General features: G+C 43.1%; 1 protein-coding gene across 1 annotated transcript in view; it reads right to left on the bottom strand.

Moving 5' to 3' along the window:
- Window positions 1–20,362, bottom strand: part of ADAMTS2 (ADAM metallopeptidase with thrombospondin type 1 motif 2) — a 188,536-nt gene that overhangs the window by 6,511 nt on the left and 161,663 nt on the right. The window contains exons 11-21 of the mRNA XM_054217756.1: window positions 19,222–19,367; window positions 17,670–17,845; window positions 13,548–13,681; window positions 12,597–12,720; window positions 11,895–11,975; window positions 10,274–10,437; window positions 8,953–9,112; window positions 8,147–8,279; window positions 5,571–5,778; window positions 4,149–4,278; window positions 3,042–3,131 (exon numbers count right to left, since the gene is read on the bottom strand). Of these exons, the coding sequence (XP_054073731.1) occupies window positions 3,042–3,131; window positions 4,149–4,278; window positions 5,571–5,778; window positions 8,147–8,279; window positions 8,953–9,112; window positions 10,274–10,437; window positions 11,895–11,975; window positions 12,597–12,720; window positions 13,548–13,681; window positions 17,670–17,845; window positions 19,222–19,367 (1,546 nt within the window). The remainder of the gene's footprint in view (window positions 1–3,041; window positions 3,132–4,148; window positions 4,279–5,570; window positions 5,779–8,146; window positions 8,280–8,952; window positions 9,113–10,273; window positions 10,438–11,894; window positions 11,976–12,596; window positions 12,721–13,547; window positions 13,682–17,669; window positions 17,846–19,221; window positions 19,368–20,362) is intronic.

Here is a 20,362-nt window from a genome sequence, read left to right as displayed (position 1 = left end):
TATTTCCTCTGTGACCAGAGTGCTGAGACAGAGATGAAATCAGTTCTGCCTCTCTCCCTGCTCTTACTACATCTCCACCTACTCTTACGGTAAAGGATGAGTAACTCCAATTACTCGCCTTTATTCAGCGGGTACCCGATGGCAGACAGCGCGCTCCAGTCAGCGTGTTACTGGAGCTCATCCTGCCAGCAACACTGACTTACCCTGTCAGCAACCTCACAGCAAAGTAGAGAACCAGAGCAGAGTCAGAGATATCAAGTGAACGCAGAGAGTGTAGGTGTCGCCTCTTCACTCATCCTCAGTTAACAAAATAGGGCATTATAGGTGTTTAATTGGCAAACATATCAGTCTAAAATAAACTAGTAACCGCTGCTGCTGCTACAAAGTACTAGTGCTGGCTGAGGAAGGTGGGAACACCTTCCTTGCATTGTATTTATGCCCCGATTTGTTGCATTTGCTGCAGAAAAGCAAAATTCTGGTTCCTACTTTCAAATTTGTCAATTCATTTTCATATTTTTCAAATGCTGAACTGAGATGCTGCTGGAAAAACAGAACAACTCCTTCCTCCCTCAGGAACCTAAGAATAGTACCTTGGTTTTGGAGACGTTTTCAAACCAGTCTTAAAGAGCTGGAATTGTTCATACCTGCACGCACAACTCTGTACAAAGAACTGCACGTGCCTGTAGAGCTTTATAGACATTTTACATACCAGGCAGAGTCCCCTCTGAACATTTTGCCTTGTGTTGCATGACCTTAATGCAAACTTCTCCAAACGGCTTGCAAAATAAAAGCCAAAAGATGTAACATTTAAATGTAGTTTAAACAAGGCAGATCTGTTCTTGTCTTTGTAAGAATCACTAAAAGCACCTTTAGAAAAATGCCTTTTTTTCCCCCTATCAAAAATATGTAATGTCAAGCTTAAAAATACATGAAAATAAAACTGCATTATGTAATATGTTTAGTGACATCTGATAAGTTATATAAATAAACTCTCTAACTTACGAATGTCGGAATGAAATTTTTATCCTCTATCCAAACCAAAATATCCAGATTTACTGAACTTTTATTTATTTTTACTTGCAGTATGCATGACAGACTGGAAGTATATCTTCAAAACATCAGTAAGAAAAAAATAAATCAGTTTCACAGTCACTTTGGTACACAGTAGTCTCATAAAAAAATATTGAAAAGCAAACTGAATTGGCACATCTTTAATATTATGTTAAATACATACAAAACACTAATAAAATATCCCTGATAAACCAAAGTGCATATAGACATAGTGCACAATGCCCAGATACCTTATTGCACCATTCTCTATAGCCACCCATCTCTTGAAACATCACTAAACATTGTCTATTTAAAGGTAACAGTCATGAATATATTTATACAGTTAAACACCAATTATTTTACATAACAGTATTCAGTGCCAGATACGTGTCTTTGCTTTTTCACCTTGTCATGTAAATTGTTAACATGTTTCAGGAAATTATCATATTAACAGCAAAATTTAAATATGTGATCACATGATAATGACAAGTTTGAAGTGCTACACTGTTGAAGACCCAAAGATTCAAAAATGCCACTTTTCCAAAGAATATGATCAATGCAATAAGGTAGTAATTTGCTCCAAGACTGCGGTTTTAAAGATGACACACTTCTACTATTGGTACTGACTGTCACAAACTTGTGAACTCCAAATCTCCAACACAAACACCGAAGGTGAAGCAAGAGTGCCAGTCAAATTTCAGTAGGTTAGGTCACAATCCTGTCTTGATGAAGATATGGATATGCACTGTGCAAATTAACCTCGGATTAAATTTACTGCCTTCTAATAGTTATCATTCAAGTAAAAACACTCCATATGAAGAATAACTCAAGGTACCAGTGTACTGTTTATATTTAAAGCTGGATCTGGTAAATTAATGCCATTTACATTTCAACATTAAGGCATTTTTCTAAAATTCTTCTTCTAAGCAAAAAAAAAAGCAATAAAAATTGAGGTAATTCTGTAGTAATTCACACTGTTATGTTTGCCAGTTGACACATCTATAGAGCACACACACACACGCACACATACAACCGTACCAGTCAAGTCAGACATGCACATGGTGAAAAAAGACCAAAGATGTAATGAGTATAAACAGCTCCGTGCTGAGCAGCTGGAGACATCGTAGTCGATGAAAACATCCCATTGCCTCCGCCAGGTTAAGAAAAACACCACCAGGCAACCTTCAACATGGACCTCGCCCGTTCTGCTTCGGTTTTGTTTCTAAAGTCAACGTACGCAAAACTGGCAAAAATTGTGCAACGGGAAAAAGGAATGCAGCTTTTCACAAGTAAAAAAAAAAAATATTTCAAACCACCGCCAGGAGTTTGGCGAGAGCGGATGGCATCGTAGCAGCACGGAAAGTACCAACAGAAATTGAGTTTTCTGCTTCCCGGTGAGCCCTCCACGGGTTGCAAACATAAATGTGAGGGTCAGGAATAAAAAATGAGCAGCAAGGGTGAGTAAAGCAATGGCACCGCAAAGGAAAATGGAACGAAAAAATTCTTTCACTCATCAGACTACCCTGTCAGCGAACTGAAACTAGAGAGTTAATGAGATTTAGGGTTTTCAGATAAAGGAGAACTTTAGCACTACAAGGTGTCATTATTGTGATGTGATCACATTCACAATAAGTTCTCAGTTTTGCTATCAAACTGAACATCATGAACCAGTAAGAGCCTTTTTTCACCATCACCAAGCAACAAGCAAACCCATCCCAGCTCCCGTTCAGAGGACTGCAACATACCATGGAGATCCAACTTCACACACCCAACACTTCAAGACCCCCACCACCAGTGCTACGCAAGCTCCAGAGAAGAAAGACACCGAGCACCAAGTGCCTGGTGCGAAAAAAAGATTCAGCCCAAGATTTAAACTTGGCGAAGTCAAGGGAACTTTCCGCATAGAGAGAAGAAGAGAGCAAAAGGCAAAGTCCACATTCGATGTGGCATGCATTTAAGGGCAAAGGCAGAGTTATAAATGGGTCTTTTACTTGAAGATATTTTCTGGATGGGGTAGTCTGGATCGGGTCTTGACAGCCATTGTATCATGTAGGTTTTCTTTGAAGGATCAGAAACGTTTCCTTGAATAGAGGGAAAAAAAAGATGTAACACCACATACATTAGCAGCGAGTAGTTGACTTGTCAGAAGGTGATAAGCTAAAAGAGTGAGTGGGCTTCGATGGCGAAGGAGCCCAGGAAAGGATTATGACCAGGCTGTGTAGTTTTGGGCAAATTTGTGCCTCGTACTTGACAGCCCACCCTGAAGACAGCCTGAAGGCCAATTTTCCAGCAGTATTTCTCACAGCAGCATTAAGTATCTCCTAAGATACATCCCGTCTAGTTTAGTTATACTGACTCTTTAAAATGTTTGCATTGGAGACCAAAATTGACAGCTTGGTTCTAATTAATTAGGAATCAAAAGCTACCCTGAGAAATACATCAGGAATAAAAGAAACATATGAACTACTGAATAATACGAATATGTAAAATGATCTCACAAGTATCATTTGCAAACAGCTGAAAAGGTAACAAGGATAAAGGCATTAGTGTCCTGGATTAACTAGGGACAAATTTATTATAGCTTAAAAAAATTGCGTTAGATAACCCCTGAAGATAACTTGTGCTTGACAGAACGGAAAAGAAGCCTGGGACTGTCGCTGGAGGTGGGGAAAGCAAATAAGCATCTTCATACACCATGCTCTTCACTAGCCACAACCCACCAGCCTCCTGCCAAGCCCAGCACGTCTCAGGGGCGCACGGCCGGACTCTGGCAGTGCTTTTCACCCAGAGGAGTTGTCATCTGCTGGCCAGATCCAGCCATCGCCGCTCTGCTGAGGTCTGCCCCAGCCTCTCACGCTGTCCTGGGGCAAGTGGTGCTCCCCAGCGCGAGAAGAGAACAACCACGTGCCCAAGAAGCCCACCAGCCACACAACAGCTCTACATTTGGAAAGTCTGCTCAAAACCAGGGCCATGGAGAACTGCCACCCCAGGCAGACGTAGCAGACAAGTATGAATTCAATGACGGCATTTCAAATAAATGCAATCAATATGATTTTTTTTTCAGCAAATAATATATGCTAGAGAAGACGAGCACTTACTTGGACACGGAGGTAGTCTGCAAATCCTTACAGTCTCTGGTTTATTTTCCTTACAAAGGCCAATAGCGTTGTCCCTGGTCCGGCAGAGGACCGGGCGATCCTGCGTGCCGTTGCCACAGCTGACAGAGCACTGAAAGGAGATACACCAGTTAGACCCCCAGTCACTCTTTGGAAAAAATGGATTAGAAATTATTTTTCAAATCTTAAACCACTGCCCTTGATTCAAGCCGACATGGTACCTCATTTGAACCACCACAATACCTACAGTAACTAAGTCAGAGGGAGCACCACTGCTTTTTGTGATATACGAATTGTGAAACACTCCGAGAAAGAGCTTATGATCTGAGCAGTAAAGAAACAATTGCAAATGCGAGGCATTTATTCATAGCGTGCACCGGGGAGGGCGTTGCTCGTGACACCTATTCAACCTATTCAGTCAGGATAAAAACTGGTTGTGCTTATTTGCACGGCACGGTTCCAAAATGAAATGTTGTACCTCCAAATGCAGCCACGTTCTTTTAAACAATTTAACGGAGAAATGCTGGGATGAACTGTAAGGATCCCCTGTATCAAAATTATAAGAACAATTCTATGTTGCAATATTCTACTCACATTTCCTGCCTTTTGATGACTGCAAAGGTTTGCAAAAATGAATACATGGAGCTTCCTACTGCTCTATCAAACACTTTAGCAAGGAGCAGTCTGTGCATGGTGGCAGTGCATTTCTTCTCACACAGCGAGTTAGCCAAAGAGCCAGGGACGGAAAGCACAAAATGCCCAGCCCCCGCCACTTGTTATGGGAGTGACCGAATCCTGCTTTGCCCATAGCAATGGCAAACAAAAAGGGTTCATGAATAGGTGCCCTGTATTTCCATAGTAAACTAGGTGAAAATCTTTGTCCTTTGGCTTACGGAGTGAACCTTAGGAGACTGAGCAACTAAATCTGATGAGGGCTTTTACACGGAAGATGCTCGCACCTTTGAATGTCTGTGAGTGTTGGTGCCTAACTTCCTTAGGTGCCCTTAATCACAATGGCTGAAGACTTTAAAGTCTTCTTTACTTGAAAGAAAAGAAAATAGTGATAAAAGAATTAATTGCCCTTCTCTCAAGCTTAAGTCAACAGGCCGATGATTGTGAGCAGAATAAAGAGCAGGTAGAATTCAGCTTTCCTGATGCTGCCGCCTTAGATGGGTGGCTCACGGGGTGTGGATCATCCGGCATCACTGCGTGATGGCTTTACTGGCTGTTTCACTACCACCATCTCTCCATCGAACTCACTTTCTGTGGCATCAGTAGCAGTGGAAGCAATACACCCTCTGTGTAGTTTATCGTGTCAATGCATTTGAATAGAAAGCACAGAACAAATTTTCTCCCCTGCATTATAAGAAATTAGTTGCTTGAGTTCTCCAGAAAGAGACTGACCTGTGACCAGGGTCCTATTCTCCACTGCGCTGGGCAAAGCTCCCGGTTGCAAGGCCTCCTGCCTTCTGGACGGTCGTTGTTGCAGTACTTGGTATGAACAGACCGATTGGTGTTATCGTGTAGGGGTTGGATACATCGGACAGATCGCACTTGATATCCTGTTTTCCCACAACTTTTGCTGCAAGGTTCCCATTCTCCTGTAACCCATCTGGGGTAGTGAAAAGAGAAAAAGTTGAGTAAAATGTTCTCTCTCCTAAATTAGGTGAGTTCTGACTGTCTGTTGAAGTGTAACTCTTAAACAAAGGTTTAACAGGATGTTAATACTAGTTCTGATACGGAAAATGAAGAAGATATGAAAAAACATAAGCAGTTATTGATGAGGGTTATTTGACCATGTCCCTGAAAAATCAGTAATAAGGCCTATCTCTTTAAAAATGTCTCTTTTTCACTATCTCTGAAATAAGTATTATTCTTACTTTGCTTCATTTGATTTTAAGCTGGTTCTTCAGAGACTGCACATAAAAATACGGTACCTTTTATGTCAAAAGCAGCAACCTAAAGGCAGCTGAGGTTCCCATGTCTTGGCGCATGAGCTGTGCCTTGTCTCATAACGTGGGGAGACCTGAGCATGCACCAGCGATCCCCAGAGCTGGTTCCCACAGGAGTGAATCAAAACCATCTGGGCTAGAAATGCAGCTCCAGTCTGGCCCATATCTGGATACTTTGTGGACCACATGCCTGGCCATGCTAGACGCCATCTGCTGAAGCACCGGGAAACCCAGCTACAGCATCAGCGCTGTCTGTGCTGAGCTCAGGCAAATCGGGGTCCTCAGCATCATAAATGTTTGGTTTTGGGGAAAGCGACACCCCACTGGCAATCAGAAGGTCTGAGTTCATGATGCGTAAATCAGTTTGGCCACTGAAAAATGAAACCTAGGGCTTGCAATGTGGCGTAGTTGAGAACTTCACTGATCATCCAAACTGGCTCAAGAATTACAGCTACAAATTGTAAGGAACTTGTAAGGAGAAGAGCAACGAGGACAGACAGGACCAAAAGAAATTTATGTAGACTGCTGAAAGCTTGGTTATAATCAAGTAAGTGAAGATAGACAGCAGTCTATAAATATTTACAGAATGCACAGATCTGCAAGAAGGAACTATTGTTCAATATAAACAGTATTATGGGATAAACTTTAATAAAAAATATATATAGTCTGAAGAAATATCCTGAGTTTGAAGCAATTGTCCTAAAGTACATACTCATAAAACTCAACAAACTCATAAAATCCTTGGTTTAGAGATAGTCAAGAAATAGCATGGGCACAAGGCAATGCACTAAATGCTCGAGTTAAACAAAAAGTAAAGTGGCAATTTCACCCAACTTTCTCTTTGTAGCCTATTGGAATTACACAGCTGTGGAGGAAGGCGAGTGCTGTGGAGCACAAAGCCATGAATCCCAAGGTGATTTCTGAGACAACGACGATTTTTTTTCCAGCAGTGAAGAAGTAGCATATTAGTGTAGTGGGTGTCACAGAGATTCATAAAATCTCTTAAATAATTGCCTCTCCTCTGTACAAGTGCAAAACGCTCCGACGCCATTCTACGGAAACAGAGGTGACTGAAACATTCAGGAATCCAAGTACAATTTAGGATCCTATTGAGTTTTTGTGGTACCTGGCTCCAATTATATTTGCAGCTGAAAGAAGAATACAGTCCTTTCCAGAGAGCCTGAGATACAGTTAGGTCATTACTTCAGTCTTCCAATAAATAAATGTTAAACCCTGACCCATGCTGAGTTTATGGGGCACAGTTTCTTGGCTTTTCTCTCTTTCAAATCTTTTTTGTAAGGAAGTTAGGAAATATTGTGTGGTATGTTCTACTTATTTGCTGTGCTTCCTGGAATCTAGACTTGGTCCCCAGAGGTAAAAGTTGGGATCAACATACTCCTCCTTGCAGTAGCAACACGAGGAATATATGAGTCCCACATGTGGCAGAAGTAACCTGCTGCCAGTCAAAAAAAGCACCTGTAAAATGTGAATTTAAATATTTATAACATTTGACTGGATAGCAAAGATGAAGGTACAACAGGCATACCATGTGCTACGAGGGCAGCCAGAGAAATCTAACAGGTCAAATATTTTTCCTGGTGTTTAAATGTCCAAAAATTCGCTGTGAACTTTAGGAAGACTTGTATTTGAGAGGCTGTATGACATTGTGCTTATGTAGCACTCTGTAAATTTGTTCTTACACGGTTAATTCACACTGTGTAAAGTCAACTGGTTTAAATTGAATTTATGTCTATTTTTTATTACCTCAAGATGGCCTGAACACAAATGTCTGGATCAAGACAGCGCTACTTTTCTAATCCAACTTATTTCAGAAGTAATAGGAACCAGCAGTTCTAGAAACAGTATTTCCACAAGGAGAATATAGCATCGCATTCCTCACAGTCCTGCATCCCTGTAACGATGCATGGAAGTGAAGCTTAAGTCTCCTTCTTTCAGGTGACCAGTGCTAGGTGGGTGGAACGCCTGCCGCAGCTGCCGCCCAGCAGCGCTGGTGGGAGCGATGCTTACATGGGCTGGGAGCACTCCTGGAGGTTGCACACCCTGCGAATGGGCTTAGGCTTTTGGATCAACTCGCAGTAACTCCGATGAACCATCTTGTGGTCCGTCTTCCTCCGGCAGCCGTATTTTGTGAATTGGTAGCCTGAAGAAAGACACTCCTCTTATTTTCAGTACCGGTAGATCTTACACAGGACTCAGATTTCAAACAAACTGCACATACACTGTCAAAGCCTGCATTTGGAACTACAGGTGAACACGCTACAAATGGAATTGCAACCGAATAAACACTTACTCATGTAGATTTAGCACCCAGAATTGCTCACCCCCTTTATGTTTCACTACAGGCTATCATGAGAAAAACAACATCATCTAGCATTTAAAAAACGTTCCGCAAACCGGCACAGCCACACTCCAGCGCTGCAACCTGACCACCAGCCTGGTGAACAGCACCAGGGTCCACATGTGGGCTGCCGTGGTTTGGGCTGGGGAAGGCCCACATCACAGGATGCCGCGTGGCACCTGGAGGTTTGGGACCCTCGCAGCTTGGAGACCCTCAACCAGATCTTGCACATTTGTACAATTTTTCAGTTTCATAAACATACATCAGAAAGGAGCCACCCCAGATCTGCCCCCCAAACCATTTAAGTCAGATTTTAAACTCTAGTCGCTATTTATTTGTCTAATTCTTAACTTAAATAAAACCCTCCCCTACTCCTGGTCTCCCTAACGTCTTGCGGCAATGAATTCCACACGTGGTGTTCATTCTTTCAGTTTTCTCTTCATCAATTTTGAATGCTCTGGGGTTTTGTTTTTACCTCCTCCACAAGGTTTTGAACATTGGGACCATTTCTTCAAAGCCCATTCATATGACACCGAGTCCTCTTCCAGAACATTATTGTTATCAACATTCAAGGAATCTTCATGGATCATGTACTTGTAAGTCAAAGATATCTTGGCACCACCGTGAGGAATCACCTAGTAAGCAAAACAGATGTAGGGAAGAAAGATATGAAAGACTGATATCAGAAGCTATGTGAGATGACATGAAATAGCAATCATCGTGGCTCAGATATAAAAACATCCCCAGAGGGATTTAAACCTTTTAGTTGCACTCAACACATTTTTTTTTTTCCCCGATGAAAAAGTATCTCTATCCTTATGACACAGACTTTCTAAACTGCATATTAAGAAAGACTGTTGTTGATTTAGACTGATTTTTCTTGCCAGCATTGGACTGACTTCACGATACTAAATTTTTTCCATATCCCATCATAAAGGAAGGAAATGTTGTACTAAAATGAAAATGGATAGTTCCACTGAAAGACAAGGCAAATTCAAATCCACAGATAACTGAAAGCAGTGAAGAAAACTGCTTACATTTCTGATAAAACACAAATACTCTTCTGTGAAGCTTGTTACTTAATCCTGACAGAAATATAAACTATTTAGAAAGAGTTTTTGCTATCACACTGCACTAAGACAAATGTAAGAAAACAAAAGTCAATGTGAATAAAATGCAAAATATTTGTCCTTTGAAAAATAATATTTATTCCTCCTTTGACCTTCAGCTGGTGTAGATCAACACACTACAGCTGCCTTCAGAGGGATTACAAATCAACCTACCTGTACTCGTTGTAGCCTATCGTTTGCTGGTTCACAATGAAAAAATGTAGTGGGGTGGGTTTGGGAAGTGCAGAACTGGCTGCGCCCTGGCAAAGCGAGCCTGGGAACGCAAGAATCCTGCATCTGCCTTTGCGGGATACGTTTTCAAAACGTGGACTGGAGGAGGAGCTATTAGATCTATCTGATACAAACTATTTTGACCTTGTTTTAACTAATGCTCACATGTCAGATATGATAAGTAAGCCGGAGTCTTTACACAGTGGCCATTTGCTTGGCCATCCTCAGGAAACAATGAGGAGAGATGGTTGCTTAACACGTAACCCTGAGTTACAACAACTCTTGCACAGAGCAATGAATTAGGAGAAAGGAATTACAATACATCTTCTATTGTCTTATAATTGAAGCAGATGTCTTCTTGTAACTCACAAGAGGAATCTAAAATATTTTATAGCACATTATGGCTCTGTACCCCTGACATTGTGTTCTGTGGAAAATGGTTTTCATTTGACTTACCAGAATAACTATTCCATTACGCAGTGGCCCCATGGTCTGCACGGTTTCTCTATCATCGTCATTCCGATATTCCCACTCCACACCCATGTCAATAAATACTTTAGAGTCTGGCACATAGTTGTCTTCGCTTAGAATGAATTTCCCCGTTTCACGATTTTTAATTGCTAGGAACAAGACAAGAAAAGTGAATATGAGAGGTTCGCTTCTCATCTCGAGTTTTGTTCTGCTCTTATCCCGGTGGAGGAAGCAGAAAAGGCCAGTGTGCATTTCCCCTCTGCTCCCTCAAAGGTTTGGAAAGACTTTTTTAGGTGTTTCACTGAGCTGCCAGCGCTTTCCTGCTCAGATCCAGAAACATCAATCGCCTTTTTTTTTTTTTCTTTTTCATAGCCTGCCTTGCCAGAGAAATGAGGCCAGCGCGACTGCACCGCGTGCGTCCGTCTGCTGCTCCCGACTAACAACTTCTGAATCCACTGGCCAAATCTGAGCCAATTTGACAGCCAGCGGGGGTCCCATGGCTGCTCAGCTCTTTGACATGTTGTAAGGCAGCTCGGGGGGCTGTTACTGCTCCATGAGAGAAAGGCTACTGGGCTAACCCCCGGCGGGTCCCCGCAGCGAGAGCGAGACGCTAGACACTGTATTAATTCTCCTGCTCAGATCCAGCCCTGACACCGACACAGCCCTGCTTAAGCTCCCGTTGCTTTGCAGGCGCCTGCCATCGCACACAGCGCCTGATTCCTCTGGTTCAGGTATCATCAGTGCCCCGTCCTTCACCTGCAGAGACTTCAGCCACCTTTGTATCAGGACTCTTGGTTTTCTTCCGAGATGGAAAATTTGCTCTCCTCGTTAGAAGAAGCAGGGACAGTTTGTTTTTTACCACCAGATTTTAACTCCCTTCTCTCTCTAGCAACCACCTGAGCATCCTCCTCAGCACTGGCCTCGACAGAGCAAGGTGTTCATGACCCCGTGTATCCCTTACCCCACACCGAAAGAAGAACCTTGTCTGAATGGGCGAGCGATCGCTCTCCTGATCCCCCAGGGCCGGGCTGCGCTGAGCAGCAAGGGAAGCGTTTGCTGGTGAGAAGTTGGGATGACTCACGATACAATTAGCAGGCCATTCGCCATGAATCTACTTCCAATTAATAACAGCCTTCTAGCCACCGCTTCGCATTGATTACAGGGCACTGCGAGGAGCGGATTTCAATTACTTTCTAAGCTGCGGGATCGATCGGGCAGCCTTGCGTCAATAGCGTTAGCAACAGGGCAGAATCCGAAACGGATCTGGATGTAGCTGGGAAATGACTGAGCACGGGAAGCACATTACGAGAGATGCACGTGAAGATAACGCATTGCACCCCATAATGCAATTCAGCTCCTCTTCCAGCAGCTTTCACACGAGCACATGCCAATGCAGGGATCTTCTGGCTGGGACACCGGGGAATACAGCACAGGGAAATCAAATTGCCAAACAAGTTTCCTAATTTAACATACTTAAGGGAGGTACGTGGTGTGGGAGGCTAATGGGTAAACAAATGCATAAACACATTGTCAGGCTCCAGAGACAAAAATAGACGGCAGAAAAAAATATTCCAACTGAAAATTTTCCTACGTGTTACATACTTACCAAGATTATGACTGGTGGCGTCTGTTTCCTGTATAAGTAAATGTCTTGCACCAACAGGAATTTCAAACATCTTAATGTGCCCTTTAGTGTAGTATTTGAAAAGATAGTAAGTGGTTAGTATGCACAAACAGGAACAGCCTGTCTCAGGTTTTTAGATAAATCTTATTTTCTAAAAGCTGGGTGTATTACAGTAAACTGAACCTAATCCAGCATGATTCCCATCCCTATTTCTGTGCCACGCGATGGAAAAGAACAGGACAAAGGGCTTTGGGTCATCAGAAAAATGCCTTAAGTATCATGAACAGACTTTGCTTCAGACTAAAATGGGCTTGGAGTGCCATACGCACCCACGGACCTCCTGTCTGACAGTGAGCGATGGTGACATATTATTGCAGCACTCCAGTGGCTCGGGCAGAGCAGCTGCCTGACACCAGCAGCACAAATAAGCCCACAGCTCTCCAACAAGGAGCACTGAAGTCCTCCTCTAGGCATGCACAGGCCCTGAGATCCGCAAACTTAACTGGCCACTGGACAAAAGCCTTATTTTCAAATTCTAGACACATCTCAAAGTAAAGTCCGGAGAGTTTACTGGAATTAGCAATGCTGTAAATGATTTGTGATTGCTCTGGTACTTTCCATGAAACAGAAGAGATGAAACAAAAATACCCTGAATTCCCCAGAACAAACACTGAAGGCACCGACCTTGTTTCTTCGGTACTCTTGAAAATGTTCCTTTCACCACTTTGCAGTGGGAATTATCTCCTCCACAAACACCACACTTATCTTCCTGCTTCGTGGAACCTATGACCCTGTCGCACCCAACTTTCTGTGGACAAAAGAGAAAAACAGTCATTCTTCTTTATCCACGCTTCAAGTCAAATGAGCCTTCGCCTCAGATATCGAACCCCAGGCTTCTGCTTCAGCAAAGAAGTGAAAAGTGTAGTTTTTTCCTGGAAGATCAACATCTAAGCAGATTTTAATACTTCCAGTTCCGATAATAGCTGTCAATCAGGTGATTATATTTTTATATTATGTTTCACAGTGGTCCTCTTACTGAAGGAGAGCAGCATGGTTAAGGAAAAGCTCTTAAGCCTCAGCTTATCTTAAAGCAGATGCTTAAATTCCAGGAGAATCAAGGCATCTGTGTGAGGATAAGCACCTCCACCAGTGCTTCGCTAAGTCAGAGCCTCTAATTCCATTGAAAGATGACCTGCGGCAGATCCCAACTTAGAGGAACTGTCATTGATTTTTTAAAAATAGCATGATCAAATACAGAGAGAATGCACATCAGCGATATCTTAACACCACTTTCCTTGAAAGCTGCTGCATATTCCTCTTTCATTGTACATTCCACCCCCACTAAACCTCAGCAGGAAAAGCTTTCGTTGAAAGCTAATTGTAATAGTTCATCTTAAAATACCGCATTAAATATTACTTGTGTAGGTAGGCGCTGTTGGAATTGAGTCACATGCAATGTGATGGCAACTGTGAATATCACACATAATATTGTGACAATAATCTTAATGAAATCTCCTTATTGCCCGGAGCGTTATTATGCTTACTTAAATAGTCATTCTTGGAGAGAAACACTCAAGCTACCATTTTAAGTGTTTTCACAATAATAAACTCTGAAACAAGCCACCAAAAGCTTACCAAGCAGTCTCCCCGCACGCAGATGCTGTAAGCATCTTTGTAGGAGCAGCGGGTCCCATCGTGTACCATTCTTTTCATGTACACCACATCCCCCGTTTCCTTTGATTCGCAATACAGGTGGCACCTTTCCTTAGCTGAAAAATAAAATAACCCAAATTGTGCATGTTCAGCTCTAACAGTAGTTGCTGACTTTGTGAACGGGACTTTCAATAGTGTTAGCAATCTCTTCTTCCTTGCATACATCACAGAACACAATACGGTACCCCATAAATCATCGATGCTTATCCCCTTTCAAAGGCTGCGTGATCCTTTGGAAACTGCTGAATCATAAAGCAGCTATGTGTCATCATTAGCAGACAGTCTCAAAAAGAACAGATCATTTACTTTGATGGGAGGGCCTCTATTTAATCCTTTGTCGGATGCTGCAATCTGGCAGAGGTTTCCGCAATCTGCTACACGACTCCCTGGGTGAGAGGCAGGTTTCTGCACCAGGCTCTCCCGCACTGCACTTAAATCTGAACAACGCAGAAGTCTTTCTGACATTAAAAGCAGCTGTTCGACACTCAGTATCCAAAATGCCTTCAGAGACAGCTGGGCCCTACCGTTTCCTCCTAAATATGAAGTTCATTCTCCTTCATTGTTGTACTTGTATTTATGATAGTTTAAATCATTAAACAAGGTGAGATGTCAAAGAGATTCAGAAAAAAATATTTTTTTACTACTAACACAGGCACAAAGAGCCAGACAAGCATAGCTCTTTCTCCTAATCTGTTCCGAAGAGCTAAGAACAAAAAAATAAAACTGAAATGACTAGTCAGTGGCTGAATAAAGTGTATTTCATTTTACCCATATCTCTTGCTGTCCCCAGCCCCATAATAGGATTCACTATGCTTTCCTTGGCAGTGAAGAGCAGATGGCCTTTCTGTTAGACGAAACAAATAAAGATTCCGCTATTTTAACATGATTAAAAGTTGGGACACTTTTCCCACCATTTAAAACAATAACGATCTTTCTATTATTGCAGTTCAATTAAGATAAATCTTCACAGGCCCTCTGCGTTCTTGCCCCGTACAGTTCCATGGCCTCTGCCCTCTTTTAATAAAGTCCTCGTTATTGCTGTTGATGTCCTCATGGCCACTGGGTATTGGTACATCAGAGACCTTTGTTACTGCTCCCGAACAACGCGGGGATGTCATGCTAAAAATGTAAGGTCTAGACTATTAAAACAGGTACTTCACTTTTTCTGTGCGGATTCTTAATAGGGTGCTGTTAAGATCATGGGACTCACAGACCTAATGTATTTGCATATATTAGAAACATTAAACTCTGCACAAGGCATAGACGTGTACACACACACACACACTCCCCGGTACGTACCCACACCCGCCCCGCACATGCCATACATTCACTGCACGCGATTAAATGAGCATATCAGAAGGTCTGACCGAGTGCCAACAACTCTGTACAGGGCTTTATTTTAGAGAGGGTCCTCTTCCCATTGCCCCATGGGAACTGTAAATGTGCAGGCGCCGTTAAATTGGACCCTGTTAATTGCAAAGAATTATTTTCTTTCTATTCACTGCTGTTGGGCACAGTAGAGGTGCAGGAGCGTGGACATGCCCATGTCCGTTCCCTGCTTCCCATGCATTTCCTTCTCATTTAACTGCGGCTGGCAGCTAACAGCCAATGTCACCCTACACTGCCCTGGCAGACGCATGGCACCAGGGTACGTGAGCCCAGCGGCTGGGAGATGGGGTGCCCAGGGGGCTTGGAGCAGGAGAGAGGGGCACGACGTGACACCCAGGTCCTCAAGCACACGCTGGGTGTACCCCAGCTCGGCGGCTTTCCTCTGGCCACGGGATGAGATGCTCCTCCCCGTCGCCGTCGCACACACAGTGTGTCAGACACGTCCAGCTGAGCTGTGCATCAAGTGTATGGATTTGTGTCACTGTGGAGCCGTGACTGCGTTATCGGCACAAACTATGTCACTGATATGCCTTATCTTTACAAAAAGGGGTTTTTACATACATTAGAGTCCAAGCACAAGCCACCCTCTGGCTTTGTTCTCACACAAAAGCTGTTCCCTCTAATAACCCTGCACAGGTTAATGTCGCCCTCACAAAGGGGGCTGCAGTTACACCAGAGTTACACAGGAAAGCGGCGGTGCCCAGCGAGCAGTGCTCAGACATCAGCGAGCTGGTTTCTGACCCAGAAGCCATTGACTCTAATAGAAAAACATCTGATTAGTTTCAGTGGTCTTTGCAGCAGACTGCTCCAAAGGCTAAAACAGAAGCAAGGGTCCTGCGGGCCACAGCGTTTGTCCCCTCTCCCTGTGCCAGCAAAGCTATTTCATGAAATGAAGCCGTGAGGCTGTGTCCGCACCTCTGAAAATCCCAGATTGCACAAGATGACATGAAAAGAATGAGGGAACCCTGAGAACTGTTTGGGAAGAAAGTCAGGCAAATTAATTACACGGAATTTGCTATTAACTTCTGGCAGAGTATCCTCTTGCTGGAATGCAAAACGGGTCACCCAAAGTGACCCTTCCCTCCCAGAGATGGGTGCCTGGCTGAGGACAGCTCGGGTGCCCGGTACCTGCCCCTCGCCGGGCCAACCCTGCCCTGAAGGACTCGTCATTCAAACAAAGTGACCAGGTGTGAAAACGGCAAGCAGCCTGCGCTCCTCGTCAACCAAGTTGAGAATCGATGCGCTCCGCCTTTTTGTTTGTTAAAACCCCTTCTCGGCATGCTTTCATGCAATAGCGCGGCAAGAGCCTTCACGGCCCAAATCAACCACCTGCACTTTCGTTGCCAGTTAAGCAGAGGCGTTAACAGGAAAAGGAACGTTTTTGTCCTAAGAAACGACCTCTGCTGAGATGCTGGGACATCCGACTGACCGTGCTGGTTCAGACCCAGCACCCGTCCAACCCAACACCTGCCTCCGACAGCGCCAGCAGCGTTTGCAGGAAGATGTAAGAACAAACCTGATACTTTTCTCAGAATATTCCTCAAGTTTCTCGTAAACTGCAGCTTGGGGACTTCCTAAGTTATGGATGGAGCTTGGTGTTTAAGAGCTCTTAATGGATCATAGAACTTTCAAGAATTTCTCTAAATCACTTTTAAAACTTTTTGGCATCCACAGCTTCCTGTGGCATTGAATTCCAGTTTAATTATACGCTGTATAGAAAAGTACTTCCTCTTATTTGTTTTAAATCTGCCACCTGATCATTTTATTTGATGTTCCCAGGCTTGTGTTATGAGAAACAGTGAATAATCATTCCATGTTCAGTGTCTTCATCCCACTCACAATTCTGTAACCCTATCTTTTCAATCTAAACCGTCACTTTTTTAGGGTGAAAAGTCCTTGTTTATGTAAACTCTCATTCAGAAATCACTGCTTATGTTTACTTTATTCAAGCCTTTCTGAGTTCAACCGTGGGTTTTTTAGCACTGGGGGCAACAGTGAGATGGGCATAACCTGAGCTACACTGGCGGAGTATTTCAAACACAGAGGCACCACGCAGAGGCAGATCAGCGCTCTCCGTCCCTCTCTTGACAGTCACTGACCTGACGTTTTCCTAAAGCAATCCCCAACTCCCACACCGTTCTCTTCAGAGCCCACCTTCTGTACAGACCCATACACACTTACCATTTTTTATCCCCATATCCGTTATTGGCATTTATCAACATCAAACTTCATTAGCCACATTCAGTCACCTAGTGTCACGAGGTCCTTCTGCAGCTCTCACTGTGGGCCTTCTTATTTTAATCAGACGCAGTAATTTTGTCACCTCGTTCACTCCCTTTGCCAGCTCACTGCCATGCGTGCTCAGCAGCACCCACGTTCCCAGAACCCGTCCTTGTGGGACACACATCCCCATGCAAAACCATTCCCTTTTATCTCACGATAACTCGGTTTAAGAGCAGTTACCAAGGCACAGGGTCCAAAGCTTTTTGAAAATCCAAGTACATTATATGAATTGGATCACTCACACACTGATACCGATCCTTCCAAACAACTCGTAACAGGTTGGTGAGACATCATAGTTTTACCCCTCTTTATATAACTTTTACTAGGATTTGCAACTGATTTTACTTTACATAGGAAAAAGGGTCCTCTCACCATCGACATGTTCATAGGGGAGCCAGTGGTGTTTCGTGTTCTGGTACTCGAAGTACGGATCCCACTGCCGGCACTGCTCCTCTCTGAAATCTTCAAAGTCCTTAGGACAGTCCTGAGTGTTGCACAGCTGGAACTCGTAGCTCGGCCCCACGCACGTGCGGCCTCCGTTGGCGGGACTGCGGGGAGGAGAGAAACCTGGGGTCAGTTTTGCCATTAATGCATGAATCAAGCATTTATCAAATCCTTCATTCCCAGTCACGTCAGTAGGCATTTGACAACACCGGGGATGTATTTCTGGTATGGAAAATATGCATTTCCTTTTAAAACCTGCTGTTATTATTTAGCTCTTAAAAAGCAATTTCTGCAAGTAGAGCCTCAAACCACTTGATAAAGGCAAGAAAAGCCATTTTCTTGGTGCAGGCCAGGAAAGGCAAGCACAAGCAGATGAAGCAGCTCATTCACATTCAACTCCTCCGGCTGCATCCCCCCTCAGATGTCCATCAGCTCACTGTTGGATGCGGCAACACACAGCTCAGGAGCCGTAGCGGGTTTGCACCCTCTTCCAGGAGCACAGAAAACATTTTAAATAGTACATTAGGCCTTTGCGATGTGAAAACAGACTTTACAACTGAAACTGTGCCCACAGCTACAAAGGTCTCTTTCATGTTGCCAGTGTAATAAAGGCTGAAATGAGAACTGGTAAATTTTTTCTTAACAGAACAATTTCCACCAGAAGATGCTGCTTCATAAAACTTGAGGGTTTTTTCTTAATCAATGATAAGATGATTTTTAACACTAGTCAAGTTCAATCACTTCATCAGCAAAAACTGAGAAAGTCAATGTTAAAAATATTCTGTCTGGTAAAATCATTTAATTCTGACAATTGTTTCAGTTCTTGCTGTTAGGATCTTGACATTTTATGATATCGCAATAAGACAGCAATAATTATATCTTTCATATCATTTGTACATACCAACCTATATTAGATATATTATACTCCCAGTGTTACTGAAATTCAGTCATTCTACATTACCTAGACGAGCCATATATAAGTTATCGAAGCAAAGCAATTCAATATTACTAAAATTAACTTTGTGGAAGGTTCTGATCGCTGGAGCTTTGTTCCAACTTGGAATGAAACAGTTGGAAAATATATTAAGACCTTTTTCTTGAAATATCAAAAAAGGATGGATTAAACAAAAAATTTAAAAAGGTATATATGACTTTAAAAAAAATAATCCAGGAAACAATTGCCATTATTTTCATACTCACATATTAAAATAAGATATAAATAGGGCCCTGAACTTTTATTTATGCTTTATGCAACAGTGTAAGAGCACTTTCAAGATCCTTGTAACTGCATAACCAGCTTAACGGATGGATAAACTGAGAAATAAAGATGACTCATGACTTGCTAAGGGCCAACATATACGATGGTCAGATTCAACAAGCACAACTCAATATCTTTTACTGTATTACTGCACTAGTAACATAGCAAGGGTTCCCACCATTCGTTTGCTCCAGAAGAACACATGGGTGTACGTATACTTACTGCGGATTGTCACACTGCCGCGTCCTGTACTTCACCCCGGTGCCACAGGTGCGAGAACAAGAGCCAAACTTACTCCATGCCCCCCAGTGTCCGTCCTGCTTCAGGATGTCTGGTGTCAGCCAGATGCAGTGACCTTTAAAGCAATGCTAAAAGAGAAAAATCAGACGTCAAAACGATTAGATGATTAAATTATATCATATGAGAACCTGTGGTACAACAGATTTCACTTTAGGCAGAGATTCTGGATTTATTTTCACCAGGAGAAAGTAGTGAGATTCACTGTCACATCGTGCCCGTGATCCCAAACTCACTCAAATTTTATGAACTTACATGTTAAATATGCACATAAACGCTCGCGGGATTCAAGCCTACCAAGTTCGTTAAACTGGTCTCAGCATTACGTGCCCTCACCACGTGCCTGCAGCGGTGATTTCAACACAACTAAATCCTGGAAGCTAAAGGCAGAATTCTGCCTCTGCCCCTGCACGGAGCCACTTCAGGCAGCCCTGGCGAGAGCTGCCGCCCCAGCACCGTCCTTCCTGGCAGCTCTGAACTCAGCACACACATTCCTGCAATAAATGTGATCAGTGAAGTGGCACGAAATTAAAGCCAGCTGGCATTTTAGACGTTATTGCTATTAAATGAAGAATTTTTGCAGCCTCCCTGGAAATCTCGTGGTAAAACTGACCAACATACCAGAGAGCAGCCCTGGACAGTCCCACTTCTGCGCAATTAATCACGCCCTACTAGGCTTCCTCTTTTCTTTTTATCTGATTTTTAATATAGTCATTCCACAGAGGTTGAAACACATAATTTGCTACATTCCCCAAACCTATAAGGTATTTACACACTTTTTAAAGGGCCTTCATAGCTTCAGAACTGATAGTCTCTACTGTCTCCCCTCATTAAAGAAACCCGCCAATGCCTTTCCACCAATTTCTTCACTCCCTAATCAAGGCATTTTTTTTCTTAGCTGAAGCCAGGATGAATTTTTCTTAAGGATCACAGGTTCTGTCCCTTCCTGGTACTATTTCTGCTCTCATACAAGCCTACTGATGGAAATGCGGGTGCTGGAAAATATTTCCAGCCCAACAAACGACTTTGCATTAGACTGTCGCAGTTTCTCTGCGGGAATGGTTAC

This window comes from Rissa tridactyla, chromosome 11, assembly GCF_028500815.1.
Source record: "Rissa tridactyla isolate bRisTri1 chromosome 11, bRisTri1.patW.cur.20221130, whole genome shotgun sequence".
NCBI lineage: Eukaryota > Metazoa > Chordata > Aves > Charadriiformes > Laridae > Rissa > Rissa tridactyla.
Note: the sequence above shows the minus strand (reverse complement) of the source record. Positions and strands in the feature narration are given on the sequence as shown.